The sequence below is a fragment of the Watersipora subatra genome, chromosome 11 (genome assembly GCF_963576615.1).
Source record: "Watersipora subatra chromosome 11, tzWatSuba1.1, whole genome shotgun sequence".
Taxonomy (NCBI): Eukaryota; Metazoa; Bryozoa; class Gymnolaemata; order Cheilostomatida; family Watersiporidae; genus Watersipora; species Watersipora subatra.
The window spans coordinates 8389698-8409246 of NC_088718.1; the positions used below are offsets into that span (position 1 = coordinate 8389698).

Sequence of the window (19549 nt, forward strand, 5' to 3'; positions counted from 1 at the left end):
AAAGATATGCCACGTCTCACCCAAAGACTAATATTTTTTAAACAGATGCGGTTAGTTTGCCTCAATGTTTACAGCTTAGCCCCCTACACCGCACCCTTTTCAAACCTCATTTGGTAACAACTTGGCTCAACTTGTCAATAATCAAATGATTTACTATTTTTTGAAGGCGTCACGTCCAAATTCTTGTGTATAAACATGGCCCTGTCATGTTCTGGTGGTCGAACATGATTAATGAGCTAAGCAAGACCTCGCATTTTTCTTGAAATATTAATGAATTATTCATATTGCAGGGCTGTGATGCTTAGACAACATCAATATTTATATAAGGCTGACGCGACACACAGGTTCAAAAGTTCACATATGCAAAGGAAGACTCCAAACTCCTCTCCAAAATTTATGTGTAGCTTTTTGTAGATTGCTCATTAGACCTCAAGTAATGTTATGTTGAGGTAGACTTGGCTCAAAACTGGTTCAAATTGGCCACTTTTTTCGATTAAAGACCGAAATGTTTAGCTGAATAAAACAATTTCATTTACATGCATATCCTCCTTCTTGAATGGCAACCAATCTGAAACAATCCTTATGCACACACGACAAACACACAAAATTTTTTTTAATTATATTCTGAAGCTTGTTAAGAAATGTAATTAAATAGAGAGATGTGTCTGATACGAAAGATCATAAGATTTCTAGTGTGTTTAACTTAAACATGCATTTGTTGAGCATCAAATACATGTAATTCACACTAGATTCTTCCAGCAAGCATTGATGTGCGAATGAGCTCTCTCGCGCATGGTAAAAAAGAATGAATCCTAGAGCTAAGGTTTTTTTTATATCTCACACCCTTCTGATAGAGAAGGCTGATTGTGACCCTTATGTATGAAGTTACATTTTTTGCCTAGCAAGACGCTTTCATTTCCAAGGCTACCATAAACCAGAAAGTTATTCTTTTCATCAACAAGTGATAATTTATTTCACAACTAGATCTAGCAGGTACATCCTAGATGTGCCATGGCTTCAAGCTAGCTTAACGTATTATCCCATACTTTTAAATATTTTCCTTCACATTTTCACTGTCAGCAAAAAGACACAAGTTGTATTAATACGTGACCTTATTATGTCAAATGACATGCTCTTATACGAGACAGAAAGCTCGTCTGAGTGTTGTAATGATATGCAGCGTGATATGATCACCTGTACATGTATTTTAGTAAACAAACAATAATGAAATTTGGTTAATAGTTTCGAGTAACAAAAGCATCAACAAGTCATACTAGAGTGCTATGAATAAAAAAGGCCAGTTTCCCTCTCAAACATCTCAAAATCATTTAAATAAAATAATGGCTAGTCAGAAGGCACCAAATAAACTGTGTGTAACCTTTGTCTCTAAGTGTCACTAATCATTTTCTTTAATTGAAATAAGTTAATCAGTCTGGTTTCTGTCTTTCATAGGTTTAACATGCATTTCACATTTATTACATGTGAAAGTGATAAGGCAAATGAGAAAAACAGTCAATATAAGCCAATAAACCCAGTTACTTTTAAATTCAATTTAATGTCATTAAATGTCATTAAATTTAATTTCATTAAATTAAAAGGTTGAGTTTACATTTTTTTATTTAAAGTGTATAAAAGAGATGAGTTTGGGAAGATCCTGGAATGGATTAGGCAATTAACATATTTTACATTTTTATTTTTCAGCCGTAGAGAGCAGGAATACCACACCATATAAAATTACTAAGAATTACCTATATGAGAGTAAAGAGCTGCTGCAAACAGTTAATAAATTTCATTACTAGCCATGCCTCGCAATATTAATGAGTAATGAATGATACACGCATGATAAACATTTAGCCACCCATTTAAACTGTAGGCATTTGTAAAACTGAAAACACACAGCAACTTCTTGTCTACCAAAACCACAGCATACACAACATCTCAACTAGTGAAAGCACATAGGTTTACCATTTCCATATCTTTAATTACAATTGAAGTATAAAACACTACTAAAACAATTGTCATTATAGTATCGAGTTTGAAACGACGATTGCTTATAATCAAAAATAAGTGTATTTGTATCAAACATTGCTGTTTTGTACTTTTACGCTCTGTCTAGTACACATGTTGGTCAAGGCTATTCTAGTTCAAATTTCTTCATTGATTTTACACAAAAACAAATTTTAATTTTATCAAAATTTTAACCAATTTTAATAAAATCATAATTAATAATTTCACTTTAATAGTTGATTTTAAGCTAAGTTTCTCAAATAGCCTAAAATAAACTTTAAACTAAATTTTAATATGAAATAAGTTTAAATTGTAGGCACTTTTCAAAAACTGGAAAATTCCGGAAAGCGAATACGATAGCCATTTGGATACACTATGTCACAAAACCCAACTTTGAATGTCTCGTTGCTTTACTTTAACTGCTGTGATGTGAGCTCTCTCACGATCTGCGTTCAGCTCAATCCAAATTTAAATATTCTAGCAGCACTGAAGCTCTCCTGAATACACATACTAATATGTATATCCAAAAAGTTATTTGAATAATAAACTCAACTTAGGTACTTTTAACAATCTGAAGAATGGTAAAGACACAGGAAATGTGATGCAGACATGAATAAATACTATATACAAGTCCTGTTACATATGACTAAAATTATATCCATTATAATCATCTATAATCCAGCCAATAACTGTGGATCAACAGGTAACATCTAAAAATTGAAACTGAATGAGTAATTTGTTTATTACTGTTATATTATTTAAATACAATTTTAATCACTATGGATAGAGTTCTTTAAAAAAATTTGATTCTTGACTATTTCAACAAAAGGTTTACTTGAAACTTTAAACAGACTATGAGAAGTAAACATGAGCGGATAATCTTAGGATGTTGCATATCATTAGACTTCTCAAGTTATGAGCTTTCTGACAAGCATGAAGTTGGCATCATTTTCCAAAAATTATATTAAATAGAGTCGATTGTCTGGTTAATGGTGCGCATGAGGCACCATTAACCAAACAATCTTTGTTTAGGTTCCCTCCAGTAAAACCCATCACAAAAAATTTAAAACTATTGTATTAAAAACTTTTTTTAGAAATAAGCTAAAGGCAGAAATACTCATTTTTGCCTTTTGCATTTGGACGGCAAAAATGAATATTTAATTAATGCTATATCTTTATTCAAAGCCGACTTAAATATTTAAAACTACCTGTCATTTCATTTTTAACAGAATAAGCCATACAAGGAAACTTGAACCATGTTGTCATACCTTCCTAATATATCCATTTATTGTCTCAGCAATTATCTCTATTTTAAACACGAAAATAGCATTAATAATGTTTTCTTTGTTTCTTTTGCATCTTGTAGCGATCTCATTACAACAAGGATGTAGTTGTGTCATGAAAGATATGCTTGAGCCAAATGTATCAGTTTTTATGTAACTAAATCGTGACATGCTAAGAGTTAATCTGGTTTTATCTAAAATGGTTCTGTACGTTACGAGTGATTTAGCAACTGAGCAGGTTTCATCTCTCCACGACTCTTGAATGTCCTCTGGTATGCAATCAGTGAACCACTTCACTCAAAAACTGGTTTATGTTTGCGTTTCTTCTAATATCTCGATTTAATTTTGGTGAAATTTTTTGGGTGACTTCTCAAGATTGGGTATACATCTTTATTGTTTGCTGCAAATATTGTTTGTTTTTTTCAACATAAAAAACTGCAGTTTTAGTTTGAAACTTTAGTGTAATAAAATCACATCCGTCTGTTCAAAGCCACCATACAAACAATAGGAAAAAAGATCGCACCGCACAGGACTCGAACCCAGATTTTCAGATCTCTAGCCAAGCGCACTACCATCTTAACTACTACACTACCTTTCTACACCTAAGAATGACTGTGCGCATAGTTATTACACATAATGATCTCTCATGGCACAATGCACTATTAGCATACTAGCACAAATAATATTTTGTTGTACTGCAGGTCTTCAAATTCATAAAAATAGAAAATTCTCCACAGAATTTTCTCATTTCTTAAGCGAAATACCATCAACTACTAGATGCTTTTAACTTACCTTATTTCTGTAGAAGCGTAAAAAATCTCCACCCTACAGTTATTTGTCGATTGCACTTTGGCGAAACTACCAAGGGTTACAAAAATGTGAAAACTAGCTGCGCGATGCCAAAGAAACTATTCATGACAAATTGGCCTGCTGCTGCTAACAGAAAACACTCTGAAAATAAACTAGTAAATATGTTCATGTCTTCATTTATTTCAGTTTCATACGTACATGATGTGACCATTGTAAAATCTACTTTCTGGTAAAAACATAAGATATGTAACTCAAATGCTAACCTATATGGTAATACCATTTCATGTGCATTCATATTCATACTTTATATTCACATTTAATATGTAACATTATCCTTTTTAATAGCATTTAATTTTATCACATACTTCAAAGATGGTATAATTTTATTGTTTTTCTAGTTTCAAATGTTTTTAAGCAAAGATCTATAAAACATTATCTTATTCATAAAACTTTTCAAATGTGAATAGTGTTCCTATTAATATACAGTAATCTCTTACTACTTGTGGGGCAAAAAAATACCCATCAGAAATTGACAAAGAAATTTTTTTACCAAGTAACATTAATCTCTCTCATTTTCTGACCCAATGGGCTAGAAGCCGTAGCAATTCTCATTCATATTTTCCTATTAGGTTTTGTGAAGTGTAAAAGTGCAAAGTTCTTGTGACACGCTTCATCATGTCTCTTAAACAACCTTGACCTTCAGAATCATCTTATAACCCTGCGAAATTATCTAATGAACCTGAGAAAAAGAGGAAAATGCCTACTATTACTAAAAAAGTGACTTTATTAGATATTTATAAGTTTCTCTTTAGCGAAGTTCCACTTATTGTGAGGGACGTCAGTCCCGATTAACTGTGAAAAGTGAGAGACTACTGTATACATGTATATTGTAGCTTTATGACTTGGAATAAAAACCAACAAGGTTCAGAAAAGGCAATATTTGATTCACTATGAACTTGTATCAGTTACATCACTAATTAATATATATTTGTAGCATTTCAAGACTAGCCTGGTCTATGACCAACTTGGGCCGTAACACATATTCTACTATGTTTTTGACTTGAAAGACAGCAGGCAACTCGTAAACATGTTATCAGTATATTTCAGTAAGCGTCGAAAATTAGTGCCTTTACACATATGATGATAATCTAACACAAACGTGTTTATCCAGATATGTGGTAAAAGTGTGAAAGATCACAGTGTCATACATACTAATCCTGAGAAGAACCACCAGTCTCTGACTTTTTCAAGGTCATGGCAATATCCTTGACCTTTGCAATGCATTCAAGCAACCTCTCATCATCACTGGCTATACTCCCTTTTACTTGCTGTATTATCAAATCTGCAACCAAACAGTATAAGAGTTGTCTTTGCCTTTCCAGTACAATACTCCAAGAGAAGACAATTTCTTATATGGCCCAACATCTATCTGAGACAGCTTTGAATCGAATACTGTACATTTATTTGTGTAAGTGAGTTTGTCTACATAAACAGAGCTATCTAACGATGTTAAATCAAACTACCACAATTCAAGCCGCGACTCAATTAGCAGAGTTCTTATCCTGTATGGCAGACAGGAATAATAATCAACTTGTTAAAGTTAGAACTGATGCCTTCTGAAACTAGAGTAAAGGTCAACATACTGCAGGTCTGTCTTTGCAACTACAGAGCGAAAGGAATGTATTTGATTAAAATGGTACATAAAATTTTAGGTTAATTCTCTTATTATTTCACATTCCATTGTTCACGGAGTAGTAATCATATCACAGTAATCTATCGGCTTAAACAGAGACAAAAATTAGCGCGCATAGATACGCATATGTTATTAAGACAAGATTTTGCACCTCTTGATCGGTTCTACCTGCACACCTGTGCCATACCGACAGACACATGGAGAGCTCATGGTGATGGGACTAGAAGTTTTTGCCACAGTAAATTCAAACAAAACAGTAATTTAGAGCTTTTCACCGACAGGCTATGAGTTGTTATGACTGCTGATATTTTAGTTGAGTAATGAAAAAATATAAATGATGACTCATTTTGTATATAAATAATATATATGAATAAATTATATATTATTCATGTATTATATATTGTATGTGTAACATGATATATACAATAATATATTATACAAAATAAATATAATATATATAACATAATATATGTGAATGACCCTTAACTATCACTGTTAGCACGGTAGAGCTAACTCTCTAATAGACAGAACTAAAGAGACTTGACTCAGTGACAAAGCACTATAAATTGTGTCAATATTAACAGTTTACCTTTCTTTACTTGTGCCAAAGAAATGTATGACAACTTCCCCAACTGGGTGGGTGATGCCAGAATTATAAAGAGTCAAAGCATTGCACAAAACCCTTTGCATATATTGTATCATTATTATCATTATGTTTTGCATTACCATTATTATTGTTGATAAAGTGACATGTTACTGCTCAGGAAAAAGCTCTTAAAATACTGCCACCATGTTTCACGGTCTTATTCTTGCAAAGGAGCAATTGAAGGGCAGATGAACTTCCTGACATTCCATAACATTCCACACTACAGCTGCTCTTTAGGCTTTGCTTATGACTCAGCAATCACTTGCGGCATATTGTCTCAAGGGGTGTATAAAAACAAGGTTTTAATGTCTAACTGTACTACTTTTAGTCACCCCAAGTGTCATATTTCAGATGACATACCTTGACAGGTGGTGAGAAGAATGTAGTTCTGAGGAGACAGGCGCTCTTTCAGTTGCTTGACCAAGCTGGGTATCATACGACCGCTACAGTGGAGCATGCTTTGATATACGGCGGAGTAGAGTAACACAACGCACTGATGAAACACATTAGCTATATCAGCATCTCCCTCTTCCTTCAAACTCTCTATAAGGGTCATCCTATGGTTAAACTGTATCTGCCTGAAACACCAGTATATTTGTCTTGCCATCTTATTAATCTAAACAAACAATTAATTGATTGAACAAAACAAATAAACAGGAATTGTATTATATTGTCATATCTCTTAAACCACTACATGACTCTGACAATATCGTGCCATACTAGCGCATGACCATTCTAATTCGTCGGAAACTTAGATCTCTGTGCTAACAGAGAACAAAAAGAACAATTTTACTGATTTGAGTTGTAATCATTTGCGTTGCTAAGGAAAAACTGTACCTAATGTATAAACCATAACCTTGCTAGCAAAATATGAAAGAAATTTATCATGGGCTTTGGATTATGTATGCTCACCTGTTTAATTACAAAAAATTGTGATAATTGAATTATCGGGTGTTTTTATTTTCATAGAATTTGTTTTCACACAAAATCTCATGCAGATGGAAATAAAAAAATCATAACTGAACATGAAAGCTTTTAAAATAAATAATTGCTTTGCCAAGACAACTGTCATAACATAATAATCAGATTAGTTTGAATTGGTTGAAAAATATACTGTTAAAAATCACATCTATTCTCAGAAGTCCAGTGATCGCTGCCGCTGACATGCATGTATAGATGTATAACTTTTATCGGCATTAGCATTTATCAACAAAATGGTGTTTTTGTTACATGCCAAAACAACAATGAGAAGACAGGAATCAAGAATAATTAATAGAGTTAAACAGTTTTAAAAGTTGGTAATCTAATGGTATTGCGGAGAGGTTAGGACATCAAAATCCTTCTTTAGAAAATTCAATCTAGCGCTTGCTACTTGATAAACATATCGATGCCAGCGTAAATGCTGACCCTGAAGGACACTTTTCATAGCTTTAGCAACTGTTGTTTGGTTCATTATTGCTAAACTGAAAGTTCAACTTTGTCAAAGATGTATGAAGCATTACAATTCAGAAGTGTTTGCTCATTTAATAAAGAAAACAACTCCACGTATTACAAAACCTTGTCATCAAATGTCTTATTTTTGGAGGAACCATCTTTAAAGATTATTTAGCCCTTCCTTGGATGAGTAAAATAGTGTCAGACTATCACACTGAGTCGTAGTTATCAAGAATTTTTTTAACATTTGTTTAAAATATGGGAGAAATATATGCCAACTAGATGAATGGCCAGCATTGCATAGGCAATGAAAAAGTTTACGCACAGAAAATCAACACTTAGTCACCATCCAACTTTAAACAGAAGGTGTTTGTTCATTTCTGTGTGTGTGAGCTACAAGTTTGATTAAGTTTATGCTAAAAATACATATATTAATAGCATTTTGGGCAAGTCTGAAAACGGATTTTGTGTAAACTTTTTTCTCGTAAATTTTTCTTCTTTTAATCAATTGCCATTGAAGATTGACAAGTGTAATGACATTGTTCATAATTATTCCAGTGTATAGCAATGTAGCCGCTTGGCCTAATGGTTTAGTACGCCTGCCTGCAGACCTGGAGGTTCGAAGTTCACATCCAGTGTACAGCGCATTTTTCATTCCTAAAAATTTTCCGCTAAACTTTTTCGCTATAGATGAACAGAAAAACATTGAGATTTTTTTATATTCATGCAAGAGCCAACAAAGCACACTCTATGGATATCAAACAAAGCACACTCTATGGATATCAAACAAAGCACACTCTATGGATATCAAACAAAGCACACTCTATGGGTATCAAACAAACAACAAATGTTAAAACATGAAATATAAGTTGACACGCAATCTCTGAACAGTAAAATTGATACGTTATTCATTGACAGTTCATTTGTTCCAAAGGTTGTAGGTATTTCATAAACTGCAGCAAAAGAAGTGCATTTGATTCACTGTTGCTCAGAATTTATGATTCCTTTCCCAACATGCTTTCACATTCTTTTCTGATAGTTGTGAGAACAAACTGGCAATACCCAGTTTAGCAACAACAAACCTTTTAAATGAGATGCTGACAACAATTAAAAATGTTTGGAATCGATAAGTGTGATGTAAGCGCGATAATATGATAAGATCTGACACATTACTTTGGTTGTATTTCCACATTAATACCATACAGACCCTAATAATATACATGTACATCAGTTGATGTAAAAAAAAGTGCATAACACTGGGCAGCCAATAATATAAAACACGAACAAACATACCGATCCCGCTTTTTGTCTGCCTTTTTGAGAAGAATTCCAACATGTTTGGGAGAGAGGAGAGCGAGGAGAGCCTCATCATATGCTTCCATACTCTAGAATATTCCATACACAAATCAACCAATAACAGAGTCAATTCAAGGAAAATTTGTTAATGCGGGAAGAGAAGTTAAACAGTCAATAAGACAATCACAAACTTACTGCAGACGTCAAAGACAAATGACAGACGATGTTTTGCCTAATAAACATGAAAACAGCAGAGGGTTAGCAACCAAGGTCTAGGGAAAGCCGCTAACATTTCAGTAATAATATTCTAAGCTCTGCTATCGTCTGTTGCTCATTAATGGCATCATTTACATAGATCATACCATCAACTTCGGCTCGTAAGCTGAGAATTGGAAATAGACATTACTTACAGAAAGAACTCTGAACTGATTAGTTTATTCTCAGTTTTTATATACATACTTGCTGAAAGAGCAAAGTTAACGCAAATTGTAAACAAGGTTTTACCTATTCGGACATGGGAACTAGTAGAGAAAGTGATTAATAAAAGGTTTGATGTTGCACGGTTATTAAAAATCTGCTTATAAACAATGGGAGGTAATGTCGTTGCCTGCAACTTGCCATTAGCCTGGCACATTGCCAAAGGCTAATTTGGGTAAGCTTACTAGTAAGAGCTAACTACTTGTTCTCACCAGAGAGCAAGTATAAAATTACGTTGCGCCGTAGCGGAGAGTGGTAGCACAACTTCCCCCACATAGTGACATATATCGCCCAATGAATCTATCAATCTCGTGTAGCTAAATTGATATGGCATTTGCCCGGCGAACAGGAAGTTCCAAGATCAAATTTTCTGCAATACGGATTCTTCATTTCAATATTTATAATAGCTATAGCTGGACAAACCGAGCTACATACAGACTTCGAGGTTGATATAGATTGAAACCACATCATTTAGTAGGCCTATATAAACAAATAACCAGATATTTAACAATAAAACAAGGGTGAACTAAAAATAATGACATACAACTCACATGAATATCATCGATATATATCAAGCAATTATAACAAAATGAAACCTTTTGATGGAGAGGTAATTATGAATTGTCACAATGTGCCACATGACCAACAAAATCAAGCACAGAGTGGTAATGGGTTATACAGAGTCAAAGCTCAGAATACATAAACCTTATTCATTAATTTAATTTTTAGGAATTCCAACATCCTTTTAGCTCACACACTTCTCTCCAATTCCTAATCATAAATTTTCAATAACTCTGTTAAATAAGTATTAACATCATGCATTTGAACATTTGCATGTTTATACTAGTTAAGAAAAAGAAAAATGCTGCTATGAGAGTGATTGCTGTAGTATCTATGTTGAGAATGTGTCACTCTAGCTCTAACAAACACAGCAATCTGTATAATTGAATTATTCCAAACCTTGTTGAAACAAGATTACTGTGAACTGACACGTTCCAAGGATAGTTGATGCAAGAGATGTTTTACTAATCAGCCAGTTTTAGCTAGTCCAGTCAACATGAGACAGCTGTTGGTATGAAGTACAAACTCTTTTGCTACCTAATCACTATTTTTATTGGGACACAACTAAATCTATCTCTATATATAAACCTCAATGTTTGTGTTCTGTCTTTTTGTTAAACCTTGTGTCCAGATATAGTGATTAAAATTTAGCAATGAAAAATCTGCATGGCACTGGTTTAGATCTTGGGGCGGTGAACTTAACTATTACACTACATGGAGTACAATGGATTCATTGTACAAATAGTCATTATATTGGTTAAAATACTCATGTTTAAGCACTTGCTTGGGGTTAATAACTAGTACTGTTAATCATTACACATAACGATTGTTAAACTGGCCCAAAACGCAGGTAATGTTTTAGTAAAGATTTTAGTGAAGATCTGGCTTACCAGGTAAGTTACTAAAATTTGTTAGGTAATTACTCTATTGCCCATGCAACGCTGCGCATTCAGCTAGTATATATGTAAATTTCAGGGTTTGTCTGTCTGTCATTTGTGTGTTCAGCTATAGTAATTAAAATTCATGAATGAAATATCTGCTTCGCACCAGTATTGCACTCGGACACGCCAGTTCTGCAGACACACGAGCTAGCCGATGTTGATTGTGTAAGAGATCATGATGCACAACATCAAGCACGCTGCACGGTTCTTGTTATAATAAAGATTTAGACTAGCTCAAGTTACTAGTTTAAGTTCCTCAAACTCATTCGGTAATTAATTCATTACCCGTGCAGCGCCAGCCATTCATATAGTTTTAGATGGAACCTGCTATTTGACAATGGTATAATATAAGTTGTATACGGAAAAAAATTTGATACCAAGTTAATAAGCTAAAGATTTTATATCAGCTGATCTGAAAAACAAAGCTAAAAAATTGTTGCAGATTGAGTTCAAACACTTTTCGACCCTTGTGCTACTACTGTGAGTAATAACTTAAGAATGATCGAGTCAGATGAAATATTTCTATAGCTTACATCATTATTATAATTATTGTTAGAAAATAATCACTATCACTAGTAGTATCACTCGATAGATGATCACCAGCAGTCCATTGATCCAAAATTTGTGAAACCTTGGTAGCTGCAATACGTCTGACATGGCTGGTCATTGTCAAAATGAAAGTTCAATAGAAAAGGTCATAGTCAAGGTCTAGAAAAGCTAAACAGCTCAGTGTGGTAAACATATTTTATATTGGGTCTACGCAGGCAGCTGACTGTTTAATTTAATTAGATACATACACGATAGGCTAATTAATTAGCTAATCACTAATCAGAAACGTTTTGTAAGAAGCCTACTAAATCCTCAGCACCCGGCTCTTGGCCAAACACAAACGCTGTGCCAAGGAGCTTTACACAACTCGTAGCACGAAATGAGTTACGACAAAATAGAAAAGTGTAAATAATGAGCTAACTTTTAACCCTTTTTATTAAAATAGCAACTTCAGCTGGGTTACAATACCTTATTGTTTGCATCCTCAAATGTATCTAATTCAAACTTGAAAGCAAATACATAAGTCTAGTCAATACAAAATTTTGCATTTGACTAGCTTCATAGCTGAATATGATGTTGAATCATTATGGTTGATTTGGTTGAGATCAAAAACTTCCACAATCCAAAGCAGTCGATAGCGCAATTGTCTTGGTGAATTACATAGAGATAAAATAAATATTTTCAACTCATTTCAGCTTGCATAATATAACAAATTGCATACAACCTACAACAATTATTTTTTAAATTTTGTAGCTAGCTCCTTGAACAATCTCCCACCTAATATCTGCTCTCTTAGTAGCGAAGCATTTTAAACACTACATGTCAAACTAGTTACAATAGGCGAACAACATTTTGGTGTCTTTGTCATTTTGACGTACGTAATAAACACACACCGACTGCCAAATTTGAACTCGGGCAAATATTTTGTTGAACTCGTATGGTTAAATAAGATTTGTATGGTGAGGTGAAAAAATCATCATGTTCCACTGCGTAAAGTGAAAAAATTGTATGTCAGAGTAATCATAACCTGAGGGGGGCATTGTATAAACTAAAATACCGAATTGATAAAACCTACCTTTCCATTGAGAGCTGTATGTACCTTTCCTGCTACTTCCTTCACTTCATCTGGAAGATTTGATATGACTTTCGCACGACCCTGAACCATGACAAAACCTATATTAGAGCTTCTGCTACTATCCCTGAAAACTGAAGCTAAGTACAATGGACACCGCCATATGATAATAATTCGTTCGGGTGTTAGCATTGTAATGCGAAAATGTTGTATAGGGTGGTATTGAAACCCAAAGTAATTATCTAATGTAAACAGCAACTGGTAGAAATCAAAATATTATACAGGTACTGTACATATTAAAAATCAGTAGCAAAACAATATGTTAACCTTAGTAATTATAGTTATCCACAACAACTTTAGTGTATTAAATGATTATGACCTGCAAGAAAATATTAACATTGCAATATACTACATGCAGTACATACCGTGGGGAGTTCTTACCTTCAAAAAAGACGTATAATATAAACTTTGAATTTTAATTTTAATGAGTTTATCTTACTTGAAACAGACATTAAACTGTTTTACTAAGTATTTTACTAAACTAAACTTTGATTCTGTCATTGTCGTAATCTTTATTAATTTTGTCCAGTTTTGTTTTTACTATAACTAATAAAAAAGAACGCTGAACAGAGAGAGTGAGCATTGTATCTCTTTCAGGCCTTGTGGGAGGGATATTGGCGAATAGCATAGCGTCGCCATCGTTATGCGGATGTATTCACCACACTGACAACCAAATTTGAATTTCGAGCAACATTTTCTTTGATAACATATGACGAAAAAAAAGTATGGCGGTGACGAAAAAACATCGCGCTCCACATAGTGGGCGATAAACCGTAAAAAAGTGACGTCGTAACCCAGGGCTGCCCTGTATTTAACTTCTCAGGGTGATTGCAGACATCCCTGTGAGTGTGATATCACTTCTGGGTCAATTTTAGAGATATCCCCCATACCCTCAAACCTTGACATTCAACCCTGCCTTGACATACAGAGTTAATCCAGTCTGATATTTGCTTTGTACGTCAAAACAGCCATACGTTGGAGCAAATTTTCTTATAAGAATCCATTGTATATGATAAATTCAATCCAGAGTTTTAAAAAATTTGTCAATTAAATACAACACTAAAATAAAAGTATTACAGCTATTTATATAAATCTCAAAGTTTGTCGTTATCTGTCTGTTCAGCTATCTGTCTGTCTGTCCAGTTATAGCTAGTAAAATCTTGGAATTAAAACCTCGCTTCTTGCTGTATTTGAACTCACGAAAATGGCAACCGCAAGTTTGTAAACCAATCATCTAACCACAATTCTACGAAGGTTCCTGCAATTTCATTGCTCTTACTATATACTGTATATACTACTATATACTATATACTTGTTATATAATATATATATTATATAACCAATCATCTAACCACAATTATATGAAGGTTCTTATGATTTCATCACTCTTACTATATACTGTATACCCTTTTTCCGATTGCACACGCTAAATGACATAGTAATTGATAAATTGCGCCCACCGGTTATGATGCCCCTGTCATAAAATATTGTTCGCCTAACTCTATGAAATAGAATGCCTTTCCATCCTTGCCATACTAGGGTGAATTTGTTCCCCACCATACGATATCAACAAAATTTATCTCGTAATTAAACATTGGCGATTATTGTATAATTATGACGACATAAAAATAGTGTCCATACGCCATTTCCCAAAATACCTCCCACAATGGCGCAAGTAGATAACTATACGTTGCTCGCTATCTAAGTTCAGCGTTTTTCGTTATGGTAAAAACAGATTCGTAAACAGATAAGTGATAAAATTTTTGTTAAAAGTTTAGTAAAATACATCCTAAACTGCCTGTAAGTATGCGTTGAAGAATCTGAATTCATTTAAATTAGATTCAGCGTTTATGTTATACGTCTGTCTCGAAGGTAAGAACGCCCCACGGTACGTAATGCGTGTAGTACATTGTAATGTTACATTTTCATGCCGATCATAACCACTAAATACACTAAAGTTATTGTAGGTAATTAAAGTTACTATAGTAATTATAGGTTAACATTATGTTTTGTTACTCAACTTTAATATGATGATTTGATGATATTTACCAGGTGTTCGCATTAGATAATCACTATGGGTTTCTATACCCCTCTATACAACATATTCGACAAAATTTTCACCAAATGTCAAAAAATTGATATGTTGAGGTATTAAAATTTATTTGTTGAGGTATTAAAATTCATATGTTGCGGTATTAAAACTCATATGTTAAAAAGGTATAAAAATTCCTATGTTGAGGTATTAAAATTCATATGTTGAGTTATTAAAATCCATATGTTGAGGTATTAAAATTCATATGTTGAGGTATTAAAATTCATATGTTGAGGTATTAAAATCCATTCCGAATAAAACGAACTCGAGTAAACTAGCACTAGTTTGAAAATTTCAACAGACTTTAAGCTGTTGAATACAGAGTTAAAAATGAACTTACACAAAACTTAGTATATTTTATCCGAAACTATCATATTTTTCTAGCATTTGTGATTGTATTTTACGTTTGAAGTGATCTGACAGCCGGGATGTTTCAAGATTAAAATTGACAAAACTTAACCATAGTTACATGTAAAACGGTCAGCAGAACAATATGTGCGAAATGAAGTCACTAGTTGCTATCATTGCTATAATTTATACCAGCTAATTACAGCGTTACATGTCTCTATTCTGTCGATCTTTTTGCTATCAGAGAGATCATAGTCACACTTTCGCTTGATCTGAGCTCTTTAATCGTAATCGGGTTTTGTCGATTGTAATTTTGAAACATCCTGCAGTCAGATCACCTCAAACATAAAAAACAATTGCGAATGATAGCAACATAATGATACTTTCTAATAAAATGTACAAAATTGTGTGCAAGTGTAAGACCTTGTCCAGAAACAGTAAAACCGTCGAGGTTCCATTTGACTGCACACAATATTATTAATAAGTCAGCTTAATAAAACACTGACCTCAACAGACTCGAGAGCATTGTTCGGTATAGAAACCATGTTGTCATTAGCAATAGAAACCAGGGTGGCGTTGAAGAGTTCAGAGCAAAGAGTTTTCAGCAAATATTTGGTAAGGTTTGTCTGCAGCTCCTCATCATCTGTATTTATGAATACAAACGACATGCGTAAGAGAGTTTCTTAGTATATACATGACAAATTTGGACTACACGGTATCGTCATAGGTCTTTCAGCCCTTACAAACACTCCCAAGGATATGAGATGAATAGAGACAGCAAGGCTGAATGCAAGCATTCATAGAATTTTTATGAAAACTATTACCCTGTATAGCTTTATCGGAAATCTTTTAGATTAATAATTAAATCCTATTTATTTCAGTTATTAAGATCCAATTCTATAAACTGATCTGGTAGTCATACACATAACTCATCAGTTTGTCTGTAGACGAGCCACTAGACATACAAGACAGTCAATTTCGAGCTGGCTGCTTCGACAATGCTCCACATAATATCTGCTCTCTTAGCAGAGAAAGGCATTTTAAACGCTAGATGCTAAACCCTTTATTTGATTTAAGTGCCTAACTGTTGCCATTTTTCTATGACATTTGAATAGAATAGTTTGGAAAACCCTCTTGAAATGAAATTACTGCCAATAAAGCAAAAAATTGACAACAGGTGATTTGATTTTTCTCTGCATGATTAAGAAAATGAGCTGCTTTCTTTCTTGTAGACTTGTGAAAGATCATAATTTAGTAACATATTACAGAAACTTGAGATGCCTTTCAGTTCATTATTTTTATTATAACAAATTTTAGATTCTTATTGAATTTCATATTATATTATTTTTGTCCACAACTTTGAAGTGCAACTACTCATAAGGCACTATTAAATATATACATTTTATTACAACTAAGTAGCATTTACCAGCCATTTTTGGCATCACTAGCTCCTAGATTCACCACGTAGGCATCCATCAAGTAAATGCTGGCTCTACCTGTTCTGCCACCACCTCACAGCAGATATATCTAAGGTAACACAACTAACCGGTGATGACACGAATTGATTTCTCAAAAAGTCTGATGTTGCTGTAAAGGGCATTGACTTTTTCTTCCAAGTCAGCCTGTACCTTTCTCTTACTTGAACCACCAGGTGTAGAGGCAGCGGATGACTCCGTGAAGAGACTTTTAGCAACCTGTTGATACTTGTCTCTCAAGGGTCTAAAAGTAAGGACAATAAATATCATCCACCTCGTTTGCACGACTTTTTAATTTCCATTTACCACCTCCTGCTGCCTATCAACATAGTCGAATATTAAAGCAAATAATTTTAATTGACTAACAGTGCACAGTACAAAGGTCAAGTCAATAGAATTTCTCAGCTGTCTCTTTTGTTCTCTCATAAACTGTTAACCATTTCTTCCTCAGTTATTTAAACAGACCATGGTGTCTGATGAACATACCAAAAATACAACAATGCCTTCCATGAGAGTTTTTCTACTTGTAAAGTGACAGACTTAACTCTTTCATAATTCATTTCTTCTGTTCTGACAAGATTAATTTTGCAAAAAACTTTCGCTGACACGTCTCAGTATTTTTGCTGTAAAAGCTGGAGCCTTTGTACCAGATCTTCAATCAAAAGTTCTTTAAAATCAGCAAAAAACGTTGCACAGGTTATGCATTCGAAGCATATTTTAAAGTTTTTTTCTAGTTCAATAAGTGCAGCTGCAAAAGCAAAACACTAACATGTTCCCAGTTTTCCTAGAAAGCAGACCTCAATCATTAAATATATATTTCAGTGTTTGTTTTTTGTACATCCTGTCCGGTTATAGCAATTAACATCTTGCAACAAAAAATCTGTATCGCAGAAGATTTGATCTTGGGATGACGGTGACAAGACCCATTTCACAAGGCGACAAGCTAACTTATTGAGCTACAAATGATACAATGGTTTCATTGAGCAGATAGTCATTATCTGGCTTAAAATACACATAGCAACTATGTGTTACGCGCAATGACATTAAGGCTTGCTCTCACGGCTCTTATTACTAAGTTTAGCAATACTTATACTAGCTTACTCATATTAGCCAATGGCAAATACATTACCCGCTACCGTTGATAAACCATTTTTTTAATACCTGTGCAATGCCAAGCATTCAGCTAGTTCTCTAATATAGAAAAAAATATTGTCATGAGAAAACTTGGCGAGGCCCATCGTTGACAAATTTCATTAGAATGATCCACAGAAATACGTTAAGGTAGCTATTCACATTTTTCACCTATCCTAAACCGGAAATAAAAATATGAGGAGGCTGCAATATTATGTTGTAAAGTCTGAGTAAAAAGAAAACAGTTTTATTTTGGTAAAATGATAAAATGATATCTTAAAAAATTATTACAGCAAAACTTTGGTTGGATCTGTTAACTCCCAGAGCTGTAATGAATGTTTTTGTATAGGTACTGAAGCTAGCCGTTATAAAGGATTTCCATCAGAATGAACAATATAGGTGAGCTGCTTTAATGACCCAATGTTGTAGTGACAGACTTGAAGATTCTACGGTGCTTATATGTATAGATACAAAAAAGTATAAGTATGCCCAGTGATGCCCTTTATGTACTATTATAACTAGTACTCTGGCAGTCTAGTGTGCCATGAAAATTTTTAAGTATATTCTAAAACTCTATTATAATTCCAGGCAAGTTGCCTTATGCTGCAGTTGTCATATTGTCAGTCTGCCATGCTAAAGGGTGTGGGTTTGAATCCTGTATGATGCAATCTTTTTCCAATCTCCAAGGAAGGACAGAAGGAAGGACATGATTCTTATTATAGCAAAATCTTTGACAAAATATGAATGAAGGTAGCAGACCTTTCAAGTCGACCAGCAATCTCATCTACTACTACGTCAGCGCAGTCTTCCAACTGTGGCAGTTTTCCAATCACTTCACTGATTTGCTTGACTGTCATGAAATGCAGAACCTGGCAAGTAAAAACAAGTTGGCTATGCTCAGACATGTGGCACCTTAATACAGGTTGTTTTAAATACTTTTCAGAGAATTTATCAAGATGAGTGTCATAAGATTGACATACCATATGACATATGTGTCACAACAAATCATGCATCACCTGACATGTTGAAATTCCAACCTTTCAAGCAGGTTTCTGATTGGTATGCTAGTGATCAGCATGTCTACTACTACAGTTATGTGCTCATGCAACTTCTCAAAGCAAGTAATCGGGAATCATCTCGACAGCGAGTGTGACTAACCCTTGGTCCAAGAGATACCGTAGGCGTGTCTTCATCATCACTATCTCTGTTAGCACCGCCTCTTCCTCTAAACTTATTCTTGACTGCTTTAGACTTGACCTCACGACCCTGAGTACCTCCGCCGGACTTGGAAGTCGCTAAAATAGAATGTGTAAATTAATACTTTGTAAAATCCAGTGAACGATTCTTAAGACAAGAAAACAATTGATATCTCGCTAAAATAGAATTTGTAAATTGATACTTTGTAAAATCCAGTGAACCATTCTTAAAACAAGAAAACAATTGATATCTCGCTGTAGTTTATCGTCTTAATCAAGCAGGTTTAGTTGTGTCAATTGAAAAGTAAAACACGAAATATTTGAAAAAATCTGCCTGCAGCCTGTTGCTTGCAGAGAAATAGGATGGAAAAAAATGCATTTGTTACATGAATAAAGTGATTGAATTGGGCATTCATTATTATTAATCCTTTATTTAAGCCTCTTTCTGCAGGCAACTAAACCATAACCTAAAAATATA

At 34.0% G+C, this 19549-nt stretch overlaps 1 protein-coding gene across 1 annotated transcript in view; it reads right to left on the minus strand.

Moving 5' to 3' along the window:
- Nucleotides 1–4979: 4979 nt before the first annotated feature.
- LOC137408284 (E3 UFM1-protein ligase 1-like) overlaps nt 4980–19549 on the minus strand; it is a 33137-nt gene continuing 18567 nt past the window's right edge. The window contains exons 11-18 of the mRNA XM_068094742.1: nt 19034–19170; nt 18635–18744; nt 16816–16988; nt 15776–15912; nt 12773–12853; nt 9167–9258; nt 6800–7017; nt 4980–5442 (exon numbers count right to left, since the gene is read on the minus strand). Coding sequence (XP_067950843.1) covers nt 5312–5442; nt 6800–7017; nt 9167–9258; nt 12773–12853; nt 15776–15912; nt 16816–16988; nt 18635–18744; nt 19034–19170 — 1079 coding nt within the window. The 3' untranslated portion in view covers nt 4980–5311. The remainder of the gene's footprint in view (nt 5443–6799; nt 7018–9166; nt 9259–12772; nt 12854–15775; nt 15913–16815; nt 16989–18634; nt 18745–19033; nt 19171–19549) is intronic.